This window comes from Cheilinus undulatus, linkage group 7 (assembly GCF_018320785.1).
Source record: "Cheilinus undulatus linkage group 7, ASM1832078v1, whole genome shotgun sequence".
Taxonomy (NCBI): Eukaryota; Metazoa; Chordata; class Actinopteri; order Labriformes; family Labridae; genus Cheilinus; species Cheilinus undulatus.
Genome location: NC_054871.1, coordinates 48,949,329 through 48,969,883, shown reverse-complemented (window position 1 = coordinate 48,969,883; position 20,555 = coordinate 48,949,329). Strand labels below are relative to the sequence as shown.

The window sequence follows — 20,555 nt, the reverse complement described above, 5'->3', positions numbered from 1 at the left end:
AGCTGTAACCCAAATTGCAAAATGACCACACTTCTTGAGAAATGAAGCTCAGTGTTGTCATGTCATGCAGGACACGATAGTCGTACGCCCAGCCGGGATCCGCTGACGGCAATCCCAACTATCACCTCCCAGCTCCCACAGCCAATCACAGCTCTGTGTCTCAATGCAGCGGTCCATTTAGATATGACTTACTTCTCTCTAATCCCTGCTTGCATCAATGATGCTGCACCACACTGCTATTGCTGCTGGCAAAGCTTAACCTCCTCCACCCCAGCCTCCTCCTTTATAGCTTAAAGCTTGCTGCACCCTCGTTGACATTCATGCTACTATGTATACATCGTTTTTGAACAAATTTCTTCGTATTTAGTACACATTATCATTAATCTATCCATCCATATGGTGGGTTTCTAGCTATGCCCTCCCTGGAAAGTCAAAGCATGCTTCCTGACTAACCCAGGGAGCATCTTTAGAGCAGAACCTTCTCTGCTAATTAAAACTGTATATCCGTGCTGCAATAGAAGGGTAAAATGTATGATGAGAGTGTTCCTGACTGAAATGCAGGAGCAGAACCAAACAGAATTACAAAATTGTCAGTTTTTTTGTGAATGTACAAAAAATAGAAAATGTATCAAATGTGGACTTTTGATTTTTTTTAATTTTTCACCTTTAGTTGATTTTTTTTTTATTAAATGTACTGTGAAATGTGGAACAGGAATTTATTTGATACCTTCCATCATTATGCACAATGAGCAAAGGTATGAGGACATAAGTGGGCCTATCAAGACCTCAGTAGAGGTTCTGGGGGTTCTCCTCCAGGATTTTTGGTAAAACTCTATCGATGCTATTTCATGGGACCTGAAGGATATATGATTTTTCTTTCTTCTCAGACAAACTTAAATTGAACTGAAACTGACCTGAACCAAATTGCTTGTAAAGAAATGAAATGAACTAAAGAATGGACTTGTGCTTCACCATGGTGCAGGCCCTGAAACAGGATCAATAACAGGCCAAAGGGCATCATGTCTAAATCCAGAGGAACAAACTCTGTGGAGCTGAGGGGAGGAATCATTCTGACGTCACAAACATGAGAATCCCAGAGGCTGACCTACACAGCAATCTCTCACCTTGTTTTCTAAGGTCAAATGCTCCGATCTCAACATATCTCTGTGTAAAATGGATGAGGTAAGGTAGCAGGAACAGGCTGATAAAATGATGAAATATCAGATCAGTCTGGTGAGCCTATAGCTATGCCCAGAGGCAGACGCTGACTACATCTTCTATATAAAACATAACAGAGAAGAAGACAAGGCCCTGGTGGAGCAGACTCACACGGTGTGATCAGAAAGCTGGATGGCACTCAGATTTGCTGCAGCACACGTGTAGGTTTTGAAAAACATATTGACTGCAGTGCAGGATTAGGGTCATATTATTGTGACAGCATGATAAGAAGAGGTGAGATTACTGAAATTCTTATCTAAAGCCCACAAACACCAGTGAACCATACAGGCAGGATGAGTCCACAGCATGGACAAGGGGGATGTTTGTGTGTAGACACTCATGAATGTGGTATCAACGTTCAAAATAACATGGGACACTGTAAAACGTGAAAACACAGAATCCTTTTCCACCTATTTACCACTGAATACAGTACAGAAAGATATTTAATGTTGACACTGGTAATCTTTGTTTTTGTAATATATACCTTTCGAATTTGATGGCTGCAACATGTTCCCAAAATTTGGTATGGGTCAACAGAAGTTTTGGTACGGTCATAAAACACCTGGAACATTCCTCGGGTACGCAGGTTAATTGGTAACTGGTGATAGTACTGGATGACTGGGAGTAAAAGGACGCTCCTGAAAGGGTCAGTCACTCAGTCAATGATGGCGTGAGGTTCTCCACTTTGTGAAGAATTGCTATGGAAAGAAGTGTAACAGTTTATGAATGTTCCTCAACGTGTAGCTGCAAGGAATGTAGAGATTTGATTTGATTTGCTACTCAACCAAAGAGCCAAACTGTTGAAAATACATTTACAAGAGCCGCAATCTAACTGGTGAAAAGTGACAATTAAAATCGGTTAAAGGCAGCAAAAATGGTCAAATAGGAGCAAACACTGGGAGAAAAAGTGACAAAAATAGATGGGAATTGGCAAAAAAAAAGAGTTAACGGTGCCAAAAATGGTCCTGAAATGCCACAAACGTGACAAAAATGAAGTGAAAAGTGACTAAACTGGGCAAAAATCAGAAAAAGGGATGGGAAAATGGGCAAAAAAATGGCATTTAATTGCAAAAAGCAGCTTAAATTGGGTTGAGATGTGGGAATTAAAGGCAAAAATGGGCAAAGACATGCAAAGAGCAAGTTAAAAGTATCAAAAATGGGCAAAAAGTGACAAAAAAGAAGTGGGAAAGATCAGCTAAAAGCAGCAAACACTAGGAGAATTCTGGCAAAAAAAAAGGGGGCAGAAAGTGGCAAAAATGCATGGAAGTAACCAAAAAATGAGTTAAAGGTGGCAAAAATGGGGAAAAATCAGAAAAAAAGGTGGGAAAAAAATGGGCAAAAAGTGGCATTTAATTGCAAAAGGCAGCTTAAATAGGCGAGATTTGGGAAAAGGGTCATATATTTTAATTTAATTTAATTTAATTTAAAGATTTTAAAAGCAGCAGAAATGGGTAAGAAATGCAAAAATTAGATAAAAGTGGCAAAAAAGGAAAAACTTTGTTAAAGTAGCAAAAATTGGAATACCAAGTGGTAAAAAGGGATTCAAGTGTCTTAAATGGCATTAAAGTGGCAAGAACAGGTGGAAATTTGGACAAACTGCATGAAAATTGATATAAACTGGCTAAAAAGTCTTAGCTTAGGCAGAAATAGTGAGAGACTGGCAAAAATGGGCAAATCAAATTGTGAAATGTGGCTTAAAAAGTGGTAAAAGGGGTTAATAGTAGCAATAATTCGTCAACAACAGAGCCAAAAATTGGCAGAGAGTGGCAAGAAAAAGTAACGAAAAGGGTTAAAATTGAGCAAAAAATGGGTTTCAAGCTGCAAATGTGTTACAATTGGCAAAATTGGTGGGAAAAGTGATAAAAATGGGTAAAAATTGGGTAAAAGTGGCAACAGTGTCTCTCACAACCCCCAGTGGGGTCCTGACCCCAACGCTGAGAACCCTTGTTCTGAACTATTTGTTTCAGCTGAAATTTGACAATTTGTGTAAGGGCTCCTAAAATGAAGATGGCCAGATGATCCCAGGAGAAAAATAACGATAGACACTATTGAACACTTATTTAATAACACTTCAACATGATAACATTACACAGCATTTATATGTTTTATGCAGTGGAATGAAGTTCGTTTAGCAGTTTATGTAATGCCTGAAACATGTTCAGACATGCGCCTGTGTCTGTGGGTGCATTAATTAGATGTCTGCTGTGTGCCAATGTGATTAATAATAACTAAAATAATAGGAAACATGCTAACAGTACATCATATACCCTCCACCTCTCTACATAATGAGTAAACGAGCGACCTGTCGAGGTTCAGCCACAGATCAGAGACAGCGTGAGACTCTCTGAATGCAGGTCCCCTATTATTGGACAGCCCAGTGATGCAGAGCTCAACCTCACATTAACTCTAATCACTTCAATGTATTCACCTGCACATTCCTAATGATTAAGTCTGAGAGCATTCGTATCTGTCCTGCATGCCATTTAATACGGAGAAAATAACACGCTGGATGCTTGGGTAAACAGAGCGTGATCAAAGAGTGCCACTCTGCATGAATTATCACTGAGAGAAAGTGTGTGTATGTGTGACTGAGTGTGTATGTGCTGGTCTGAGTACACATCTGTGTGGGGTTGCTGTGTTTGGTGTTTGGATGCTCAGAACTGACTGGTGGTAAGTGAGCCAGGTCATGTGGAGCTACGGGATGGACAGCCAGCGGGAGCGTGTCAGTGGTCACGCAGGGTGAACTCGAGGTTATCTGACAGAGTTTTCAGCTGGCACTCAGGACACAGCTGTTCCTGAGAGAGCAGCAACACGGTGGCAGACATGTGGCAACGGCATAAACACCGGGACAGACATGTGGTAGCCATCTTTGACAGAAAGTTATTCTGAAATATTCGACTTCCAGTGGTAGATTTGGTACATTTAATTATTCTCCTGTCAGAGTGGCCAGATTTATTTCACACATCCATCTGAAAAACTTTCAATACTAAGCGTTTGGGAAAGGGCAGAGGCTTTGAAAAAAACTCAGAGTGTGATTTGATGAACGTTCTGTCACATCTTTATGGGCCAATCAGAGCAACAAAACATGTGACATAGCCACGACCGAGGAATAACATGAACCACATATCAGTACACAACTGGTGTTTTAAAAAGAAAACAACTCACCGTTGTTCTTTGTTCTTCTTTTAACAAAAAAATGTTTTCAAGTTCTGGTAAAACTGGCGTTTTAGCAGCATCTACGCTATTGTCAATTCTAACCGGCCTCTTGCTGCTGCTTGCTTACGTCACAACCCTGCCACGCCTGAAAGTACTGCCCTCGTCGCTGATTGGTCCAGTCACTTTCTAACCAGGCCCAAACAGCTCAGACGGGAGCTTTGCAAGATGGATTCGCCAGTGAGAAACATGGAAACGGGTGTATCCTTCTGCTTTGCAAGGTTAACATTTCTCATAATGAGGGAGAAATGATCTGAAAAAGGCACTTCCAGGTTTGTGCATGAGGTGATGCTAGAATGCATACGCACCCTGGGACCATATCCAGTGTTTTCTGTTAGGTAAGTTTGCCTTATGGTGTGACCAGAGGAACCTGGACCCCTTGCTGTAATTAATGGCCCAATGGATCAAGCACACCTGCAGTTTCTTGCAAAATAAAAGGGATATTTCTTGAATTTCAAATAAGTACAATTGCATTTCTATTGAAGGGAGTATTAAGAATGAGCCTTGCAATTCTCGTAAAATCTCATCTCACGTGAATCCGCTGCAAGGAAGCTGGACACTCAAAACCTGTTGCATGTTGGTATGGTTTCGGTTACATCTACGATGTAATTTTGAACAAAACATGAAGGCAACAGATGATAGTTCAGAAGCAAAGTCCTTATGTATGGCAAAAGCCACGTATAAGGGTAGAAGTATAATTTTAAGAAAAGTCTCATCTCCTCTTCTGTCCACACATAGCATGCCATGTTGTCTCAGAGTGACTGGTCATATGACACTGTATCACGTCCTGTGACTTGTAAATGCGGAAAAGTGTTTCCATTACACTTTCGCGATATATTTCTACATCGAAAAGTCTGAAAAACCTCCTCATGAGAGTGTAAAACCTGTTTTGCAATATATGAGAAGTTTATCAAAATTCAGGTGTTTCCATAACCAGTTTTTTATTGCACTATTTAGATTTTGCGCATTTCTAGGTGTAATGGGAACGCAGCTACACCAGCAAGTCCACCTCTGAATGGACTTAAAAAAACAAAAAAAAAGGTTTTGGAGTGGCACAGTCAAAGTCTGGACTTTAATCCAATTGAGGTGCTTTTCCATGACCTTAAAAAGGTCATTCATGCTGTAAAACCACTCCAATGTTGAAAACACTCCAAAGTTGCTGAATTAAAACATTTCTGTAAAGAAGACTGGGCCAAAATTCCTCCACAAGAATGTAAAGGACTCACTGTCTCTATCACGTATTCTTGCTTGCAGTTTCTTCCTCTTTCAGTGTCTGGTGCAGGTTCATTACTAGGACTTTAAGCCATGATGCCAGTTAACAACTGTATCACAGAATGAAACTTTGTACAAACTTTGTTTTATATCTCTTTATTTCATGGCAGATTTCCACATGGATAAAGGAGAAGAAGAGTAACACCTGTTAGTAAAAATTTCTTTACCAGAGTGACGAACGTGCTGTGACTGAATACAGATAAAGATAAATGCATTATAACTACAGCTCTTTAGCTCTGAATTCTAAGAAGTTATGCACTTTGAAACTTTTTTGTTTACATTTGGTCATGATATCCAAAGTAACCGTACTATTGCCAGTAAATGGGGGTGGTATTGTTTTGAGAGGAGGTTAAAAATTACCAGATCACAAACAAAAAAGTGAGGAGGGGAATCAAATTAGCCAGAGACTCAGAGATCCAGTTTAATCTGAACCAACTTGAACATGATGTGGTTGCTTTTGTTGTGCTGTGGCTTGACTTCAGCCGAGATTACTTTATCTTTAGATTTTCATTCTGAAGCAGAGGTATGCACTGCTAATTTGTGTACTTTGGTCAAAGAGTTTGGTGCCATGAAGGAAAAACTCACTGCTATGGAAACCAAGCTACAGGAGAGCAGGAATCAGATTCGTGAACTGAAGAGCACAGGTAATAAATAAAGTTATTGTATTGTATTGTGTTGTATTCACATTACAGATATACATTAAATTCAACTGGTTGCCGCAGTTTCCAGCAGAGAAATGCAATCTAGAACCCACCTCTAGATGTTGATATTCAGTTTTACACACTGCGCCTCTAAATAGAAGCTGTCAGACAAAGTGAAGAAGCTACAAGATCTCAGAAAGAAAGGCATCACGTTACGATCCAAAGAAATTCAAGAACAAATGAGAAACAAAGTGATTGAAATCCATCAGTCTGGAAAAGGTTACAAAGATATTTCCAAGGCTTTGGGACTCCAGCGAACCACAGTCAGAGACTAGACTTAGACCTTGACTTAAATCTGATTGAGGTGCTGTGGCATGTCCTTAAATAGGCCTTTCATGGGCATGCAGGTGGCTCAGTGGTCTAAGGAGTGACCCATGTACACAGGCGACCTGGGTTCGAATCCGGACTGTGGTCCTTTGCTGCATGTCTCCCCCCTCTCTCTTCCCCGTTTCTAACTCTACCCACTGTCCTCCTCTAGCTAATAAAGCAGTGGTCAGTAGGGACGCAAAAGTGGGTCGCGGAGCTGTCTCCAGTGGGTCATCAATGTGTGACTTGGGAGAAAAAATGTGGCAAAAAAAAAATATAATGTATGGCAGCCCTTCATGGACAAACATCCAGACATTTCAGTTTACTCAGTTTTCTTGTGAATAAGTAAATAAATTATTGCATAATTAGGGAAAGGGAGGTTAAAAATGAATTGTCAAATTAAGTATCCAATTAATTTTCTGAACCAACTTGAACATGATGTGGTTGCTTTTGTTGGTCTGTGGCTTGACTTCAGCCCAGATTGTGTCTTTAGATTTTGGTTCTGAAGCAGAGGTATGCTCTCCTAACATGTGTGCTTTCCTCAAAGAGTTTGGTGCCATGAAGGAAAAACTCGCTGCTGTGGAAACCAAGCAAAAGGAGAGTGAGTATCAGATTCGTGAACTGAAGAGCACAGGTAACGTTAGCTTTTATCTCTATAACAGGACTCTTTAATCCAACTTAGAAATACTGTACAGTTGAATATGGTGATAAGATTCTGTCTCAAACAGAACAAACCAAGGTGATCTTCAGTGCAGCGATAGGGGGAGACATCCAAACCTATCTGACCTAACGTGAAAAAGTTATTGTCAACCTCGTTAAATCATGAGTTAACTGTGATTGACCACAGTTTTTGGAAAGCAGAGTTCAGTTTCACTGTTCACATCCAGGCCTGAATACCGCCAGATTTGTTGAATCAAGAAATCCCTTAAATAGAAGCTGTCAGACAAAGTGAAGAAGCTACAAGATCTTAGAAAGAAAGGCATCACGCCACCATCCAAAGAAATTCAAGAACAAATGAGAAACAAAGTGATTGAAATCTATCAGTCTGGAAAAGGTTACAAAGATATTTCCAAGGCTTTGGGACTCCAGCGAACCACATTCAGAGACTAGACTTAGACCTTGACTTAAATCTGATTGAGGTGCTGTGGCATGTCCTTAAATAGGCCTTTCATGGGCACGCAGGTGGCTCAGTGGTCTAAGGAGTGACCCATGTACACAGGCGACCTGGGTTCGAATCCGGCCTGTGGTCCTTTGCCGCATGTCTCCCCCCTCTCTCTTCCCCGTTTCTAACTCTACCCACTGTCCTCCTCTAGCTCATTAAGCAGTGGTCAGTAGGGACACAAAAGTGGGTCGTGGAGCTGTCTCCAGTGGGTCGTCAATGTGTGACTTGGGAGAAAAAATGTGGCAAAAAAAATATAATGTATGGCAGCCCTTCATGGACAAACATCCAAACATTTCAGTTTACTCAGTTTATTTGTGAATAAGTAGGTAAAATATTGCATGATTAGGGAAAGGGAGGTTAAAAATGAATTGTCAAATTAAGTATTCAATTAATTTTCTGAACCAACTTGAACATGATGTGCTTGCTTTTGTTGTTCTGTGGCTTGACTTCAGCCCAGATTGCATCTTTAGATTTTGGTTCTGAAGCAGAGGTATGCTCTCCTAACATGTGTGCTTTCCTCAAAGAGATTGGTGCCATGAAGGAAAAACTCACTGCTGTGGAAACCAAGCAACAGGACAGCGAGAGCAGGCTGAGGGAGAGTGAGAATCAGATTCGTGAACTGAAGAGCACAGGTAACGTTAGCTGTTATCTCTATAACAACTAATCCAACTTAGAAATACTGTACAGATGAATATGGTGGTAAGATTCTGTCTCAAACAGAACAAACCAAGGTGATCTTCAGTGCAGCGATAGGGGGAGACATCCAAACCTATCTGACCTCATGTGAAAAAGTAATTGCCAACCTCTTTAAATCATGAGTTAACTGTGATTGACCACAGTTTTTGGAAAGCAGAGTTCAGTTTCACTGTTCACATCCAGGCCTGAATACCGTCAGGTTTGTTGTATCAAGAAATCCCTTAAATAGAAGCAGTCAGACAAAGTGAAGAAGCTACAAGATCTCAGAAAGAAAGGCATCACGCCACCATCCAAAGAAATTCAAGAACAAATGAGAAACAAAGTGATTGAAATCTATCAGTCTGGAAAAGGTTACTGTGATGACATTGTAAGTTAGGAAGTCACTGCACCTCCTAGTGGTGAGACACAGAACTGCAGCTAAAAGCAGCCCGTTTGTTATTGGTCAGTGTAATCACATGGTTGATTAGAGGCTGAGATCAGCCATATTGTTTTGAGGATACACTGAAGAGCATTGTCAACTTAATCCATCGCATCCGTCTGTGTTGAGCCGCCGAGAAGCTTTGTTTGTAAGTTTATATTACTTTTTTGATATGTTTGAACATGTATCGGAATATATTTTGTTGTTTGTTTAGACATATTTTCCCAGTTTTTATGCTGTATTCAATGATATGCATGTTTTGTGTGTATCTATTTTCAGTTTCACAGAGCGTGTCTGGATAACATTGTAAGAAAGCTGTAAGATAAGGACAAACAAGTAAACAGCCTGAACTTTACTTCTACGTCTGAGTCTTAATTCAATCCTTTCAATGCCCAGGACATCTGTTTAGCTATCTGTCACATAGTTCAGCTTTACGGATGAAGGGGACAGAATAGTTACAAAGATATTTCCAAGGCTTTGGGACTCCAACGAACCACAGTCAGAGACTAGACTTAGACCTAGACTTAAATCTGATTGAGGTGCTGTGGCATGTCCTTAAATAGGCCTTTCATGGGCACGCAGGTGGCTCAGTGTTCTAAGGAGTGACCCATGTACACAGGCGACCTGGGTTCGAATCCGGCCTGTGGTCCTTTGCCGCATGTCTCCCCCCTCTCTCCCCCGTTTCTAACTCTACCCACTGTCCTCCTCTAGCTAATAAAGCAGTGGTCAGTAGGGACGCAAAAGTGGGTCGCGGAGCTGTCTCCAGTGGGTCGTCAATGTGTGACTTGGGAGAAAAAATGTGGCAAAAAAAAATATAATGTATGGCAGCCCTTCATGGACAAACATCCAGACATTTCAGTTTACTCAGTTTTCTTGTGAATAAGTAAATAAATTATTGCATAATTAGGGAAAGGGAGGTTAAAAATGAATTGTCAAATTAAGTATTCAATTAATTTTCTGAACCAACTTGAACATGATGTGGTTGCTTTTGTTGTTCTGTGGCTTGACTTCAGCCCAGATTGCGTCTTTAGATTTTGGTTCTGAAGCAGAGGTATGCTCTCCTAACATGTGTGCTTTCCTCAAAGAGATTGGTGCCATGAAGGAAAAACTCACTGCTATGGAAACCAAGCAAAAGGAGAGCAGGAATCAGATTCGTGAACTGAAGAGCACAGGTAATAAATAAAGTTATTGTATTGTATTGTGTTGTATTCACATTACAGATATACATTAAATTCAACTGGTTGCCGCAGTTTCCAGCAGAGAAATGCAATCTAGAACCCACCTCTAGATGTTGATATTCAGTTTTACACACCACACCTTTAAATAGAAGCTGTCAGACAAAGTGAAGAAGCTACAAGATCTCAGAAAGAAAGGCATCATGCTACGATCCAAAGAAATTCAAGAACAAATGAGAAACAAAGTGATTGAAATCTATCAGTCTGGAAAAGGTTACAAAGATATTTCCAAGGCTTTGGGACTCCAGCGAACCCCAGTCAGAGACTAGACTTAGACCTAGACTTAAATCTGATTGAGGTGCTGTGGCATGTCCTTAAATAGGCCTTTCATGGGCATGCAGGTGGCTCAGTGGTCTAAGGAGTGACCCATGTACACAGGCGACCTGGGTTCGAATCCGGCCTGTGGTCCTTTGCCGCATGTCTCCCCCCTCTCTCTTCCCCGTTTCTAACTCTACCCACTGTCCTCCTCTAGCTAATAAAGCAGTGGTCAGTAGGGACGCAAAAGAAGGTCGCGGAGCTGTCTCCAGTGGGTCATCAATGTGTGACTTGGGAGAAAAAATGTGGCAAAAAAATATATAATGTATGGCAGCCCTTCATGGACAAACACCCGGACATTTCAGTTTACTCAGTTTAATTGTGAATAAGTAAGTAAATTATTGCATAATTAGGGAAAGGGAGGTTAAAAATGAATTGTCAAATTAATTACTCAATTAATTTTCTGAACCAACTTGAACATGATGTGCTTGCTTTTGTTGTTCTGTGGCTTGACTTCAGCACAGATTGTGTCTTTAGATTTTGGTTCTGAAACAGAGGTATGCTCTCCTAACATGTGTGCTTTCCTCAAAGAGATTGGTGCCATGAAGGAAAAACTCGCTGCTGTGGAAACCAAGCAACAGGAGAGTGAGAATCAGATTCATGAACTGAATAGCACAGGTAATAAATAAAGTCATTGTATTGTATTGTGTTGTATTCACATTACAGACATACATTAAATTCAACTGGTTGCCGCAGTTTCCAGCAGAGAAATGCAATCTAGAACCCACCTCTAGATATTGATATTCAGTTTTACACACCACACCTTTAAATAGAAGCTGTCAGACAAAGTGAAGAAGCTACAAGATCTCGGAAAGAAAGGCATCACGCTACGATACAAAGAAATTCAACAACAAATGAGAAACAAAGTGATTGAAATCTATCAGTCTGGAAAAGGTTACAAAGCCATTTCCAAGGCTTTGGGACTCCAACGAACCACAGTCAGAGACTAGACTTAGACCTACTCCTAAATCTGATTGAGGTGCTGTGGCATGTCCTTAAATAGGCCTTTCATGGGCCCGCAGGTGGCTCAGTGGTCTAAGGAATGACCCATGTACACAGGCGACCTGGGTTCGAATCCGGCCTGTGGTCCTTTGCTGCATGCCTCCCCCCTCTCTCTTCCCCGTTTCTAACTCTACCCACTGTCCTCCTCTAGCTAATAAAGCAGTGGTCAGTAGGGACGCAAAAGTGGGTCGTGGAGCTGTCTCCAGTGGGTCATCAATGTGTGACTTGGGAGAAAAAATGTGGCAAAAAAAAATATAATGTATGGCAGCCCTTCATGGACAAACATCCAGACATTTCAGTTTACTCAGTTTTCTTGTGAATAAGTAAGTAAATTATTGCACATTAAAAATGAATTGTCAAATTAATTATTCAATTAATTTTCTGAACCAACTTGAACATGATGTGCTTGCTTTTGTTGTTCTGTGGCTTGACTTCAGCCCAGATTGCATCTTTAGATTTTGGCTCTGAAGCAGAGGTATGCTCTCCTAACATGTGTGCTTTCCTCAAAGAGATTGGTGCCATGAAGGAAAAACTCGCTGCTGTGGAAACCAAGCAACAGGAGAGTGAGAATCAGATTCATGAACTGAAGAGTAAAGGTAACGTTAGCTTTTATCTCTATAACAGGACTCTTTAATCAAACTTAGAAATACTGTACAGATGAATATGGTGGTAAGATTCTGTCTCAAACAGAACAAACCAAGGTGATCTTCAGTGCAGCGATAGGAGGAGACATCCAAACCTATCTGACCTCATGTGAAAAAGTAATTGCCAACCTCGTTAAATCATGAGTTAACTGTGATTGACCACAGTTTTTGGAAAGCAGAGTTCAGTTTCACTGTTCACATCCAGGCCTGAATACCGCCAGATTTGTTGAATCAAGAAATCCCTTAAATAGAAGCTGTCAGACAAAGTGAAGAAGCTACAAGATCTTAGAAAGAAAGGCATCACGCCACCATCCAAAGAAATTCAAGAACAAATGAGAAACAAAGTGATTGAAATCTATCAGTCTAACAAATGGGAGAAGGAAAGCAATGTTGTTATTTCAAAGGAAGAATGGAGGAAGTATTGTGACTCTCTATGGAAATGTACAAACTCATCCACATGGAGAGAATTTGTATGGAAATGTTTAGTTAGATATTGTATTACTCCAAAACAAAAATCATATAAAGGGGAGGACTCGAAATGCTGGAGACAGTTTTGGAGTCAGGATGCTAATCATTGGCATATTTTTTGGGAATGTCCATCAATGAAAACTTTTTGGTCAAAGCTGCATAAAAAAAATTGAGAGCATATTTGATATGAAAATACCTTTCAATTTTCACACTTTATTCTTTGGAAAGGTTGACTTTATTTTCAGGACATTTTAACATGTATTTATTAAACATTCTAATATCGGCTGGAAAAAAGACCATAACCAGACATTGGCTGCATCCTGACTCCCCCACAATCGAAGAATGGGAGGATATAGTTAACGAAATTAATGTTGTGGAAAACAGTTACTTTCTCCCTTCGATTACCAATGGACAGATTCACACAGCTTTGGTCAAGATGGACTACCCACAAGCGTCAGCCCCAGTAACATTTTGATTTCTATAAACTAACAAGATGGATACTTTATAAATGCAATGCATAACCAAATCTTTGCATGAGTACCCACTGAATGTACACACATAGCATTCTGTATATTGTATTTTTATTGCACACTAATTGTTTATGCCTTTCAATCTTAGTTGGAACAAGAAATCTTGTTGATCAGTCTCAGTATTCAAGTGTATGTTGATGTGATTACACATTCCTCAAGACTGTGCATAGTTACTAAATGAAAAGATTGTAACTAAAAACAGGGAAAAATAGGAATTCTGAGAAAAGAAGAATTTTCAAGAGAAGTCATGTCAGATATAAATATGTCATTGTGGATTTTTCTTACCTTTTGCCATGTAAAAGCATGACTGTAGATATGTAGAATTACCCTGAATTTCCCCCAAATAAAGAATTGCAGAAATCTATCAGTCTGGAAAAGTTTACAAAGCCATTTCCAAGGCTTTGGGACTCCAGCGAACCACAGTCAGAGACTAGACTTAGACCTAGACTTAAATCTGATTGAGGTGCTGTGGCATGTCCTTAAATAGGCCTTTCATGGGCACGCAGGTGGCTCAGTGGTCTAAGGAGTGACCCATGTACACAGGCATTCTGGGTTCGAATCCGGCCTGTGGTCTTTTGCTGCATGTCTCCTTGCTCTCTCTTCCCCGTTTCTAACTCTATCCACTGTCCTCTAGCTAATAAAGCAGTGGTTCTCAACTGGTGGGTCGGGACGCAAAAGCGGGTCACGGAGCTGTCTCCGGTGGGTCATCGAGATAAATACATTATAACTACAGCTCTTTAGCTCTGCATTCTCAGAAAAAATATGTGATGAACTAGGGGCAGTTAACGTTATAAATGATACAAATTTGGTCTACGGTAGAGATTTGGACTCTACCGACCAATCACGACAACGCTTGTTAATGACATCACCGTATCTGCCTCAGTGTGAGTTAGCAGGCAAAAACACGTGTTTTTTTCTCTCAAAGTTTGACGACTGTACCACAACAAAGTCAGTGTGCCGTCTCTGTCAGCCTGCCTGGGGCTTTAACACGAGCTAAGTGCTGCTTTGGCTGGTCTCAGAGCCCAGCACTGCAGCTCTTTCTCTTACAACGGCATAAACAACCGTTTAAAAGTCTATTTTACCTTACGACTTTCTTTCTAATTCCACAGTGAGTCAAAGATCCAGGCTGCGATGTTAAATGAGGTCAGAAAAGCTGCTGTAAACTAGCCGTCTTCTTCGGTACGGCAACTAAAGCTAAGCTAACTCAATGCTGAACACAATACTTCCGACAAGCTCTTGAAATAAAAGTCAGCGGCTGTTATTTTTCTGAAATGCTTTTATTGTGAACGCCTTCACTAGGAAATGTGTTCAAGTCATTTGCAGCTTAACACACCTCATCAGGTTAGAGATGAGTTGCAAAACTTGGAGTGCAGTTAGAAGTAAACCTAGAGACACTTAAAAGAAATAAAACATGTTTTCTGTGTTCCTATACTTAGAGATAAACTGAGTATGCCATCAAGGGCTTGTTTTAAGGGGAGAAGGGGGTCAATAACACTTGTATTTGGATTAAAAAGCATTATCTCTTTTTAATTTTGTAATACCGTGATATAATACTGTTCATGCGCGCAAGAACATGTTTTTGCCGAGGGGTGCTGCAAGGTATAGCCAAGCGCGTCTTACACACCTTCACTCAATAAAGGTGACAAAAAAACGAAATAAAATGCAGTCGTTATCTGCTTTAATATCTTCAAAACGTCATTTACATTGCAAAACCACAACCGTGCTTAACAAGCATGAATCAGATGAAATTCTTATTCCTCTTTTTTTCTGCAAAGGCACCAACACCGAGCACTAAAAGACTACACAAAAACATAAAAGCTCAGTTCCCTGAAATTTTCCACAAACACTGCATACACAGCAGTCACCTTGTTTAAGTCCACGCAAGGCTCAGACACACACACACAAAACATGTTTTTAATGACTAAAACACCATAAAAGAAGACACCAACAACAGTGTATCTATTACTGTGCACTTGCTCTGTGTTAAATAATAGCAACTAAATATAGCCTACACTTCAAATGCATCTCTGAACGGTGTTATTTGGCTCTGACCCTTAACTAAACTGTGCAAAAATCCAGAAAAAAAACAAAATTATAACAAACCTATGCCTGAATCAAAATATGAGTGTGAGCTAACTTACTTTAATTGAAGATGCCGAAGGTGGCCTTGCGCTCCGCTGTGCGCTGCACAAAGGATTGGATCAAAAGCTTAATGTCCAACTTGTCCAAAATGTCCTGGAGGACGTGCAGCAGAGCCAGGTGTGTGAGTCTTTTCTGATGCATGGTGCTTCTCAACCAGGTTTTCAATCTTCTAAGAATGGAGAATGACCTCTTGGAAGAGGCCACAGACACGGGTAGGCAGAGGCAAAGTTCCGCTAATTTTTCCACTTCTCCCAGCAGCTCCTGAGTTTGTGGATGCAGGCCACCAAGAAAGCCTGCAACATCAGAGGTTGTTTTGAATCTCTTTTCTTTTGTTAGGTCCCGCAGGAGAGTGAGTTGCATGTGCAGGCGAGACTTGTCGATCTGAGGAGGGAGATGAGATGCGATGTCATCCAAACCCGAATAATGGCCATTAACAGCATCTATTATAGTTTTCTCTCTCTGCGTGGTAACTTTCATTCCAGGCTGATCAAATCGGCGATTAAGCTCTGATGCTATAAGGTCCACGGCTTGAAAGAATTCCCTTTGCCACGGTTGGTGTCCTGCGCGTGATGCCACGTCCTGTACAGTCTGTGTGCTTCTCAGACGAGCTGGATCTCTGCTGGCTCGCAGCGGATCGGGCATTTGTAGATTGTTCTGCGCTGCACATATGTTTACTTTTGACACCAGCTCTTGTACATTGGCATCATCTCTCAGGGCCTGTATACGTTGTCTCAGTACAGCGACACACTCCAGGGCACCCCCTGCGCTTGCCGTTTAGTGCTGGAGCATTTTTGCCACTGCTTCACATGGCTCAAACAAAGCTTCACAGCTAACTAGTCCGAAATATGTTTTTGCCTTCAGTGCTTGCCTGTACAGACCAGATATTTTTGCTCGCGTGTCCCCTCTAAAACTTTTGTCTTGCTGCAGCACTTTGAGTGTTTCCAAAAGCACTGCATATGATGAGCTCACTCGCTTTATTGCCTTTGCGCGCACGGCCCATCTGGTAGGACACAGTGACAGTAAGCTGCAGACAACGTCTTCGACTCCAAAAAGTGACAGGAACAGTTGTTTGCGCTTTGATGATTCTCCTATTGCAACGGAGAGGCCCTGCACAAAATTTAGCCTGTCAGCCACCAGGCGAACCTCCCTGGCGGCCTCTTGCAAAATCAAATCAAGCGCATGGTTGCTGCAATGAACGTACAGGGCAGTAGGACACATTGTCTTTAATTTTGCTTGGACACCAGCAAAACGGCCTGACATATTGATTGCACCATTAAAACAAAATCCTTGAAGGCGATCCAATGGCAAGTTTAGGCGCACAAAGATGTCTCTGTTGCAGGAAAAGAGAGTCTCTGCAGTGTTGTCAGGTGCACTGTAGAACCCGAGAAAGCATTTGCAACTGCAAGGTTTTTATCCACACACTACAAGCTACAGGAAAACTGTTCAGACACACTCACATCAGTGGTTCCATCAGCTGTTAGCCCAAAGAACGTGCGCTCCCTTGCCTCAGACACAATTTCTCGCTGGACAGCATGCGCCCATATTTCTAATATTTCGTGTTGAATTTTGTCAAACATCCAGTTGTCTCTGCGCTGGAGCCATTAGTTTTCCCTGGGCATACCATAAGTCCTCTCCATCATAAGCTGCCATAAGACGCCATCCCGATGGTTAAGGCCCCCGCAGCGGCAGCCCCTAACGTCCGAGGAATTTAATGGATCAAAAAAGCAGCTCCAAAACCACAATTTTCTGGTCTCTCTCAGCACACTCAGAAAGCAGGGCAATTATAGGTTTTTGGTTGAGTGATGACAGCATTTTACCTGACTCCAAATGCATGTCGGAAACATCATGATGAGCAAACTTGGTGGTTGCTTTGCATCAGTTGCAAAATCCTCCACTCGTGAAAGGGCTTATTTTCCCCTCAACATGGCGAAATCCCTTTTCCCTTGCTTTGCAGCAAACAAAGCAAAAAACACAGTTTTTATCTGGCACATAGTGCAACCACTGCCACCTCGAAAACCAGCCTGACTGAAATGACCATTCAAATGTTTCGGTCCCAAATCTCCTTCCTGGAAAAGTTGAATATGGCTGGCATGGCTTCTCAAATCCTGTGGTGGGTGAAACAGATATGGCAGCGGGAGCTGCAAACCTTTTATCTTGCGTTAGCATATGCTGCTCTTGGTCATCAACAGCTTCTGGAGCAGAGGAGCTCGGTGAAGATGCAGGTGTAACATCTGCAGAGGCACTCGTGCAGCAACTTGGCCCAGCATTCTCTTCCTCAGCCTCAAATCTGGTTGTTTTGGGGCTTTAAGAACTGAAAAAATCAGATATTCTCTTCTGCGACATTGTTTAGCTCTTCCGGCAACCGCCAAAATTCCCCTACGTGCTTGTCTGCACTCAACCTTTTGCACGTTGACCTGACATGATGACGATTGTTGTCAGGTTGGAAAAATTAATATATTTATAACAAAAAAATATTTAGGCTACGTTTGAATACCTTCTTACATGAAATGTATTACGAGTTGTTGTAAAAAGAGGCTGAATATTTGAAAGTTGTTATTGTTTACACATTGTCTGTGTGCTCATACTCCCTGCCAGCAGGGGGTGCTGCAGCACCCTCAGCATCCACCTTCTTACGCCCATGATACTGTTATCAACAAAGGCAAGAAAAATACCGTGGTATGATTTTTAGGCCGTATCGCCCAGGCCTATGATGAACTTTGAAACATTTTTATTTACATTTGGACATGATATGCAAAGTTACAGTATAATTCAGGGTGGCCATTCCCACAGCACCAGACAGGAGGACACTTAGCAGCACTGAGTGAAGCAAGAATATCGCAACAAATAGGACTAGTGTATTCCCTGTTACAATACAATTTTGTCCATGATCCCTGTGCTATAATGAGAGAGTGATTCTGAGATACTCCATTCATTGAAGGACAATCTGATCCAGGACCACCCCTGGCCACAGTGAGGCCCTAAGCAGACTCTGATATGAGGCCCCCCAACACTAACGCCACTATAGCCTCAACATACTCACAGTTCTTAGTTAGTAAAATTATCATGATTTTAAAGATCATATTCCTTGTTGCAATAATAAGGATATTTATATTTCCATCTGTTTAAAAAAAGTGGTCACTATGGGTTAATTTTTGTCATCATCACATTAATCCCACTTTATTAGCTATCTGTTTTATTGGGGTCTTCTCCTCAAAATAAAACTAATGTAAACCAGCTAGTCTTGCCCCCCTTACACCCCCTCACACTCACCCCTGCACCCCTCCCCCTCCCTCACACAGCAGCTCATCTGTTTTCCTCCTTTTCTTCCTCTCTATGTGTCTGATTCAGTGTTATCATCTTTTGTTAAATCCCCTTTAAATAAACATTGTCTTCATTTGTTTTCACCCGCGATCTGATTTGAAAACAGCTGATCTATGCGAGGAAGTTTGACAACAATTCATTCTTGATCAGAACTTCACAGAGTCTTATCATAAATTCACAAACTATCAATGGTAGAAGTTCATGTTTGACTAGAGAGGTTGCAGGATAAATGGGTGGCTTTACGGGACAGATGTGACGAAAGTTTCTGTGCAGTTAGTATCAGGAGAGAAAGAGAGAGGGAGAGCGAGCGGACACTGCACGCAGTTCATTGATCACGGATGGCACTGATCTGCAAAAATAGATATCTTTAGGGTTAATTTACTAATGTGTGATGGCCAGGTGAAGTTTATGTTTGGTCAACTTTGTATATACATTACCAGAATTATATTTAACATACAAACACCGGACTGATGTGCAGAGAAAGAGGGCAATGGACAATATGCTGTGTTACATTCAGGTGTGACTCAAAAAGGAGGACAAATAAGCGTCCGGCTTAAGGCTTCGCTGGATGCCGGACAAGGCATTTAAATTCCAGAATGTCCGGCCAAATATGACATATGGCCACCCTAGTGTAATTGATGGTAAAAGGGGTAATATTGTTTTCTTATTGCATAATTAGGGGAGGGGAGTTTAAAAATTACCAGATTACACACATTAAAAAAGGTGAGGAGGGGAATCAAACAAGTCAGGGACTGAGAGATCCAGTTTAATCTGAACCAACTTGAACATGATGTGGTTGCTTTTGTTGTTCTGTGGCTTGACTTCAGCCCAGATTACGTCTTCAGATTTTGGTTCTGAAGCAGAGGTATGCTCTCCTAACATGTGTGCTTTCCTCAAAGAGTTTGGTGCCATGAAGGAAAAACTCACTGCTGTGGAAACCAAGCTACAGGAGAGTGAGAGCAGGCTGAGGGAGAGTGAGAAATTGTGTCTTGAACTGAATAGCACAGGTAACGTAAGCTTCTATCTCTATAACAGGACTCTTTAATCCAACTTAGAAATACTGTACAGATGAATATGGTGATAAGATTCTGTCTCAAACAGCACAAACCAAGGTGATCTTCAGTGCAGTGATAGGGGGAAATGGCCAACACATCGGACCTTTTGATACTGACACAGTTTTAATCTACAAAACGGCCATAACAAACATCGGAAACGCCTACAACACCGCCACAGGTGAGGCTCAGACATAAAATAGCTTTGCTGTTACACTGTGTTATTACTGAGGTGGCTTTGAAAAGTTTTAAAGGTAAAAAAATATTTTTAAGTACACTGACCATTAGCATTTAGTAGAATAGCAGAATTAGCAGAATGTCTAAAGATTTTTTCCTGAAATATTTTGTTTAGGGCAGTCAAAAGTTTAAGATTTTTAATCCTGATTAATCTCAGAAATTCTGTAGTTAATCGCGATTAATCACACCCTTTTTATTGCGTTCTAAAACTCTACTTTTTAAATCAAAAGTGTTTTTTGTGTCGCTTTGGATTTCTCTACAGCCTTAAACTGAGGGAAATTGACTTCCTGTTTGAATATCAAACAGGAAGTCAATTTTAACATGAACTCTTCACAGAAAAAGGAGCTTGTTATGGATCTGAAAGGAAATACTTGAACAGTAAAAAGGTAAAAATTTTTTAGCACAAGGTTTAGATGACTTTTGACCTGTCCACTGAGCTGTCTGATAGTTTATTAAAGTGAAATTAAAAATGATAAAAGCAGTGGTGGAGCTACTTTACATCACTGTGGATGTAGAGAGATGCTGCTGTGGCTTAGCCAAAGCATGTTTAAACAGAACAATAAAGAATGAGATTAATCACAATTTTTAAAAATAGTGCTTTTATTGTGTACCTTGATTAATCA

The 20,555-nt window shown here is 41.0% G+C and overlaps 1 protein-coding gene across 5 annotated transcripts in view; it reads left to right on the top strand.

Annotated features, from left to right (window-relative positions):
* The first annotated feature begins 6,099 nt into the window (after positions 1-6,099).
* The window catches only part of LOC121511770 (uncharacterized protein PF11_0207-like), a 56,539-nt gene continuing 42,083 nt past the window's right edge, over positions 6,100-20,555 (top strand). The window contains exons 1-8 of one of the 5 annotated variants that reach the window (XM_041790557.1): positions 6,100-6,347; positions 7,258-7,311; positions 8,397-8,504; positions 10,072-10,158; positions 11,068-11,154; positions 12,048-12,134; positions 19,543-19,650; positions 19,745-19,876. In XM_041790557.1, the coding sequence (XP_041646491.1) occupies positions 6,146-6,347; positions 7,258-7,311; positions 8,397-8,504; positions 10,072-10,158; positions 11,068-11,154; positions 12,048-12,134; positions 19,543-19,650; positions 19,745-19,876 (865 nt within the window). In that variant the 5' untranslated portion in view covers positions 6,100-6,145. Of the gene's footprint in view, positions 6,348-7,257; positions 7,345-8,396; positions 8,505-10,071; positions 10,159-11,067; positions 11,155-12,047; positions 12,135-19,542; positions 19,651-19,744; positions 19,877-20,555 lie in introns of all 5 variants that reach the window. The other 4 variants (XM_041790555.1, XM_041790556.1, XM_041790553.1 and 1 more) reach the window with 4 other exon arrangements.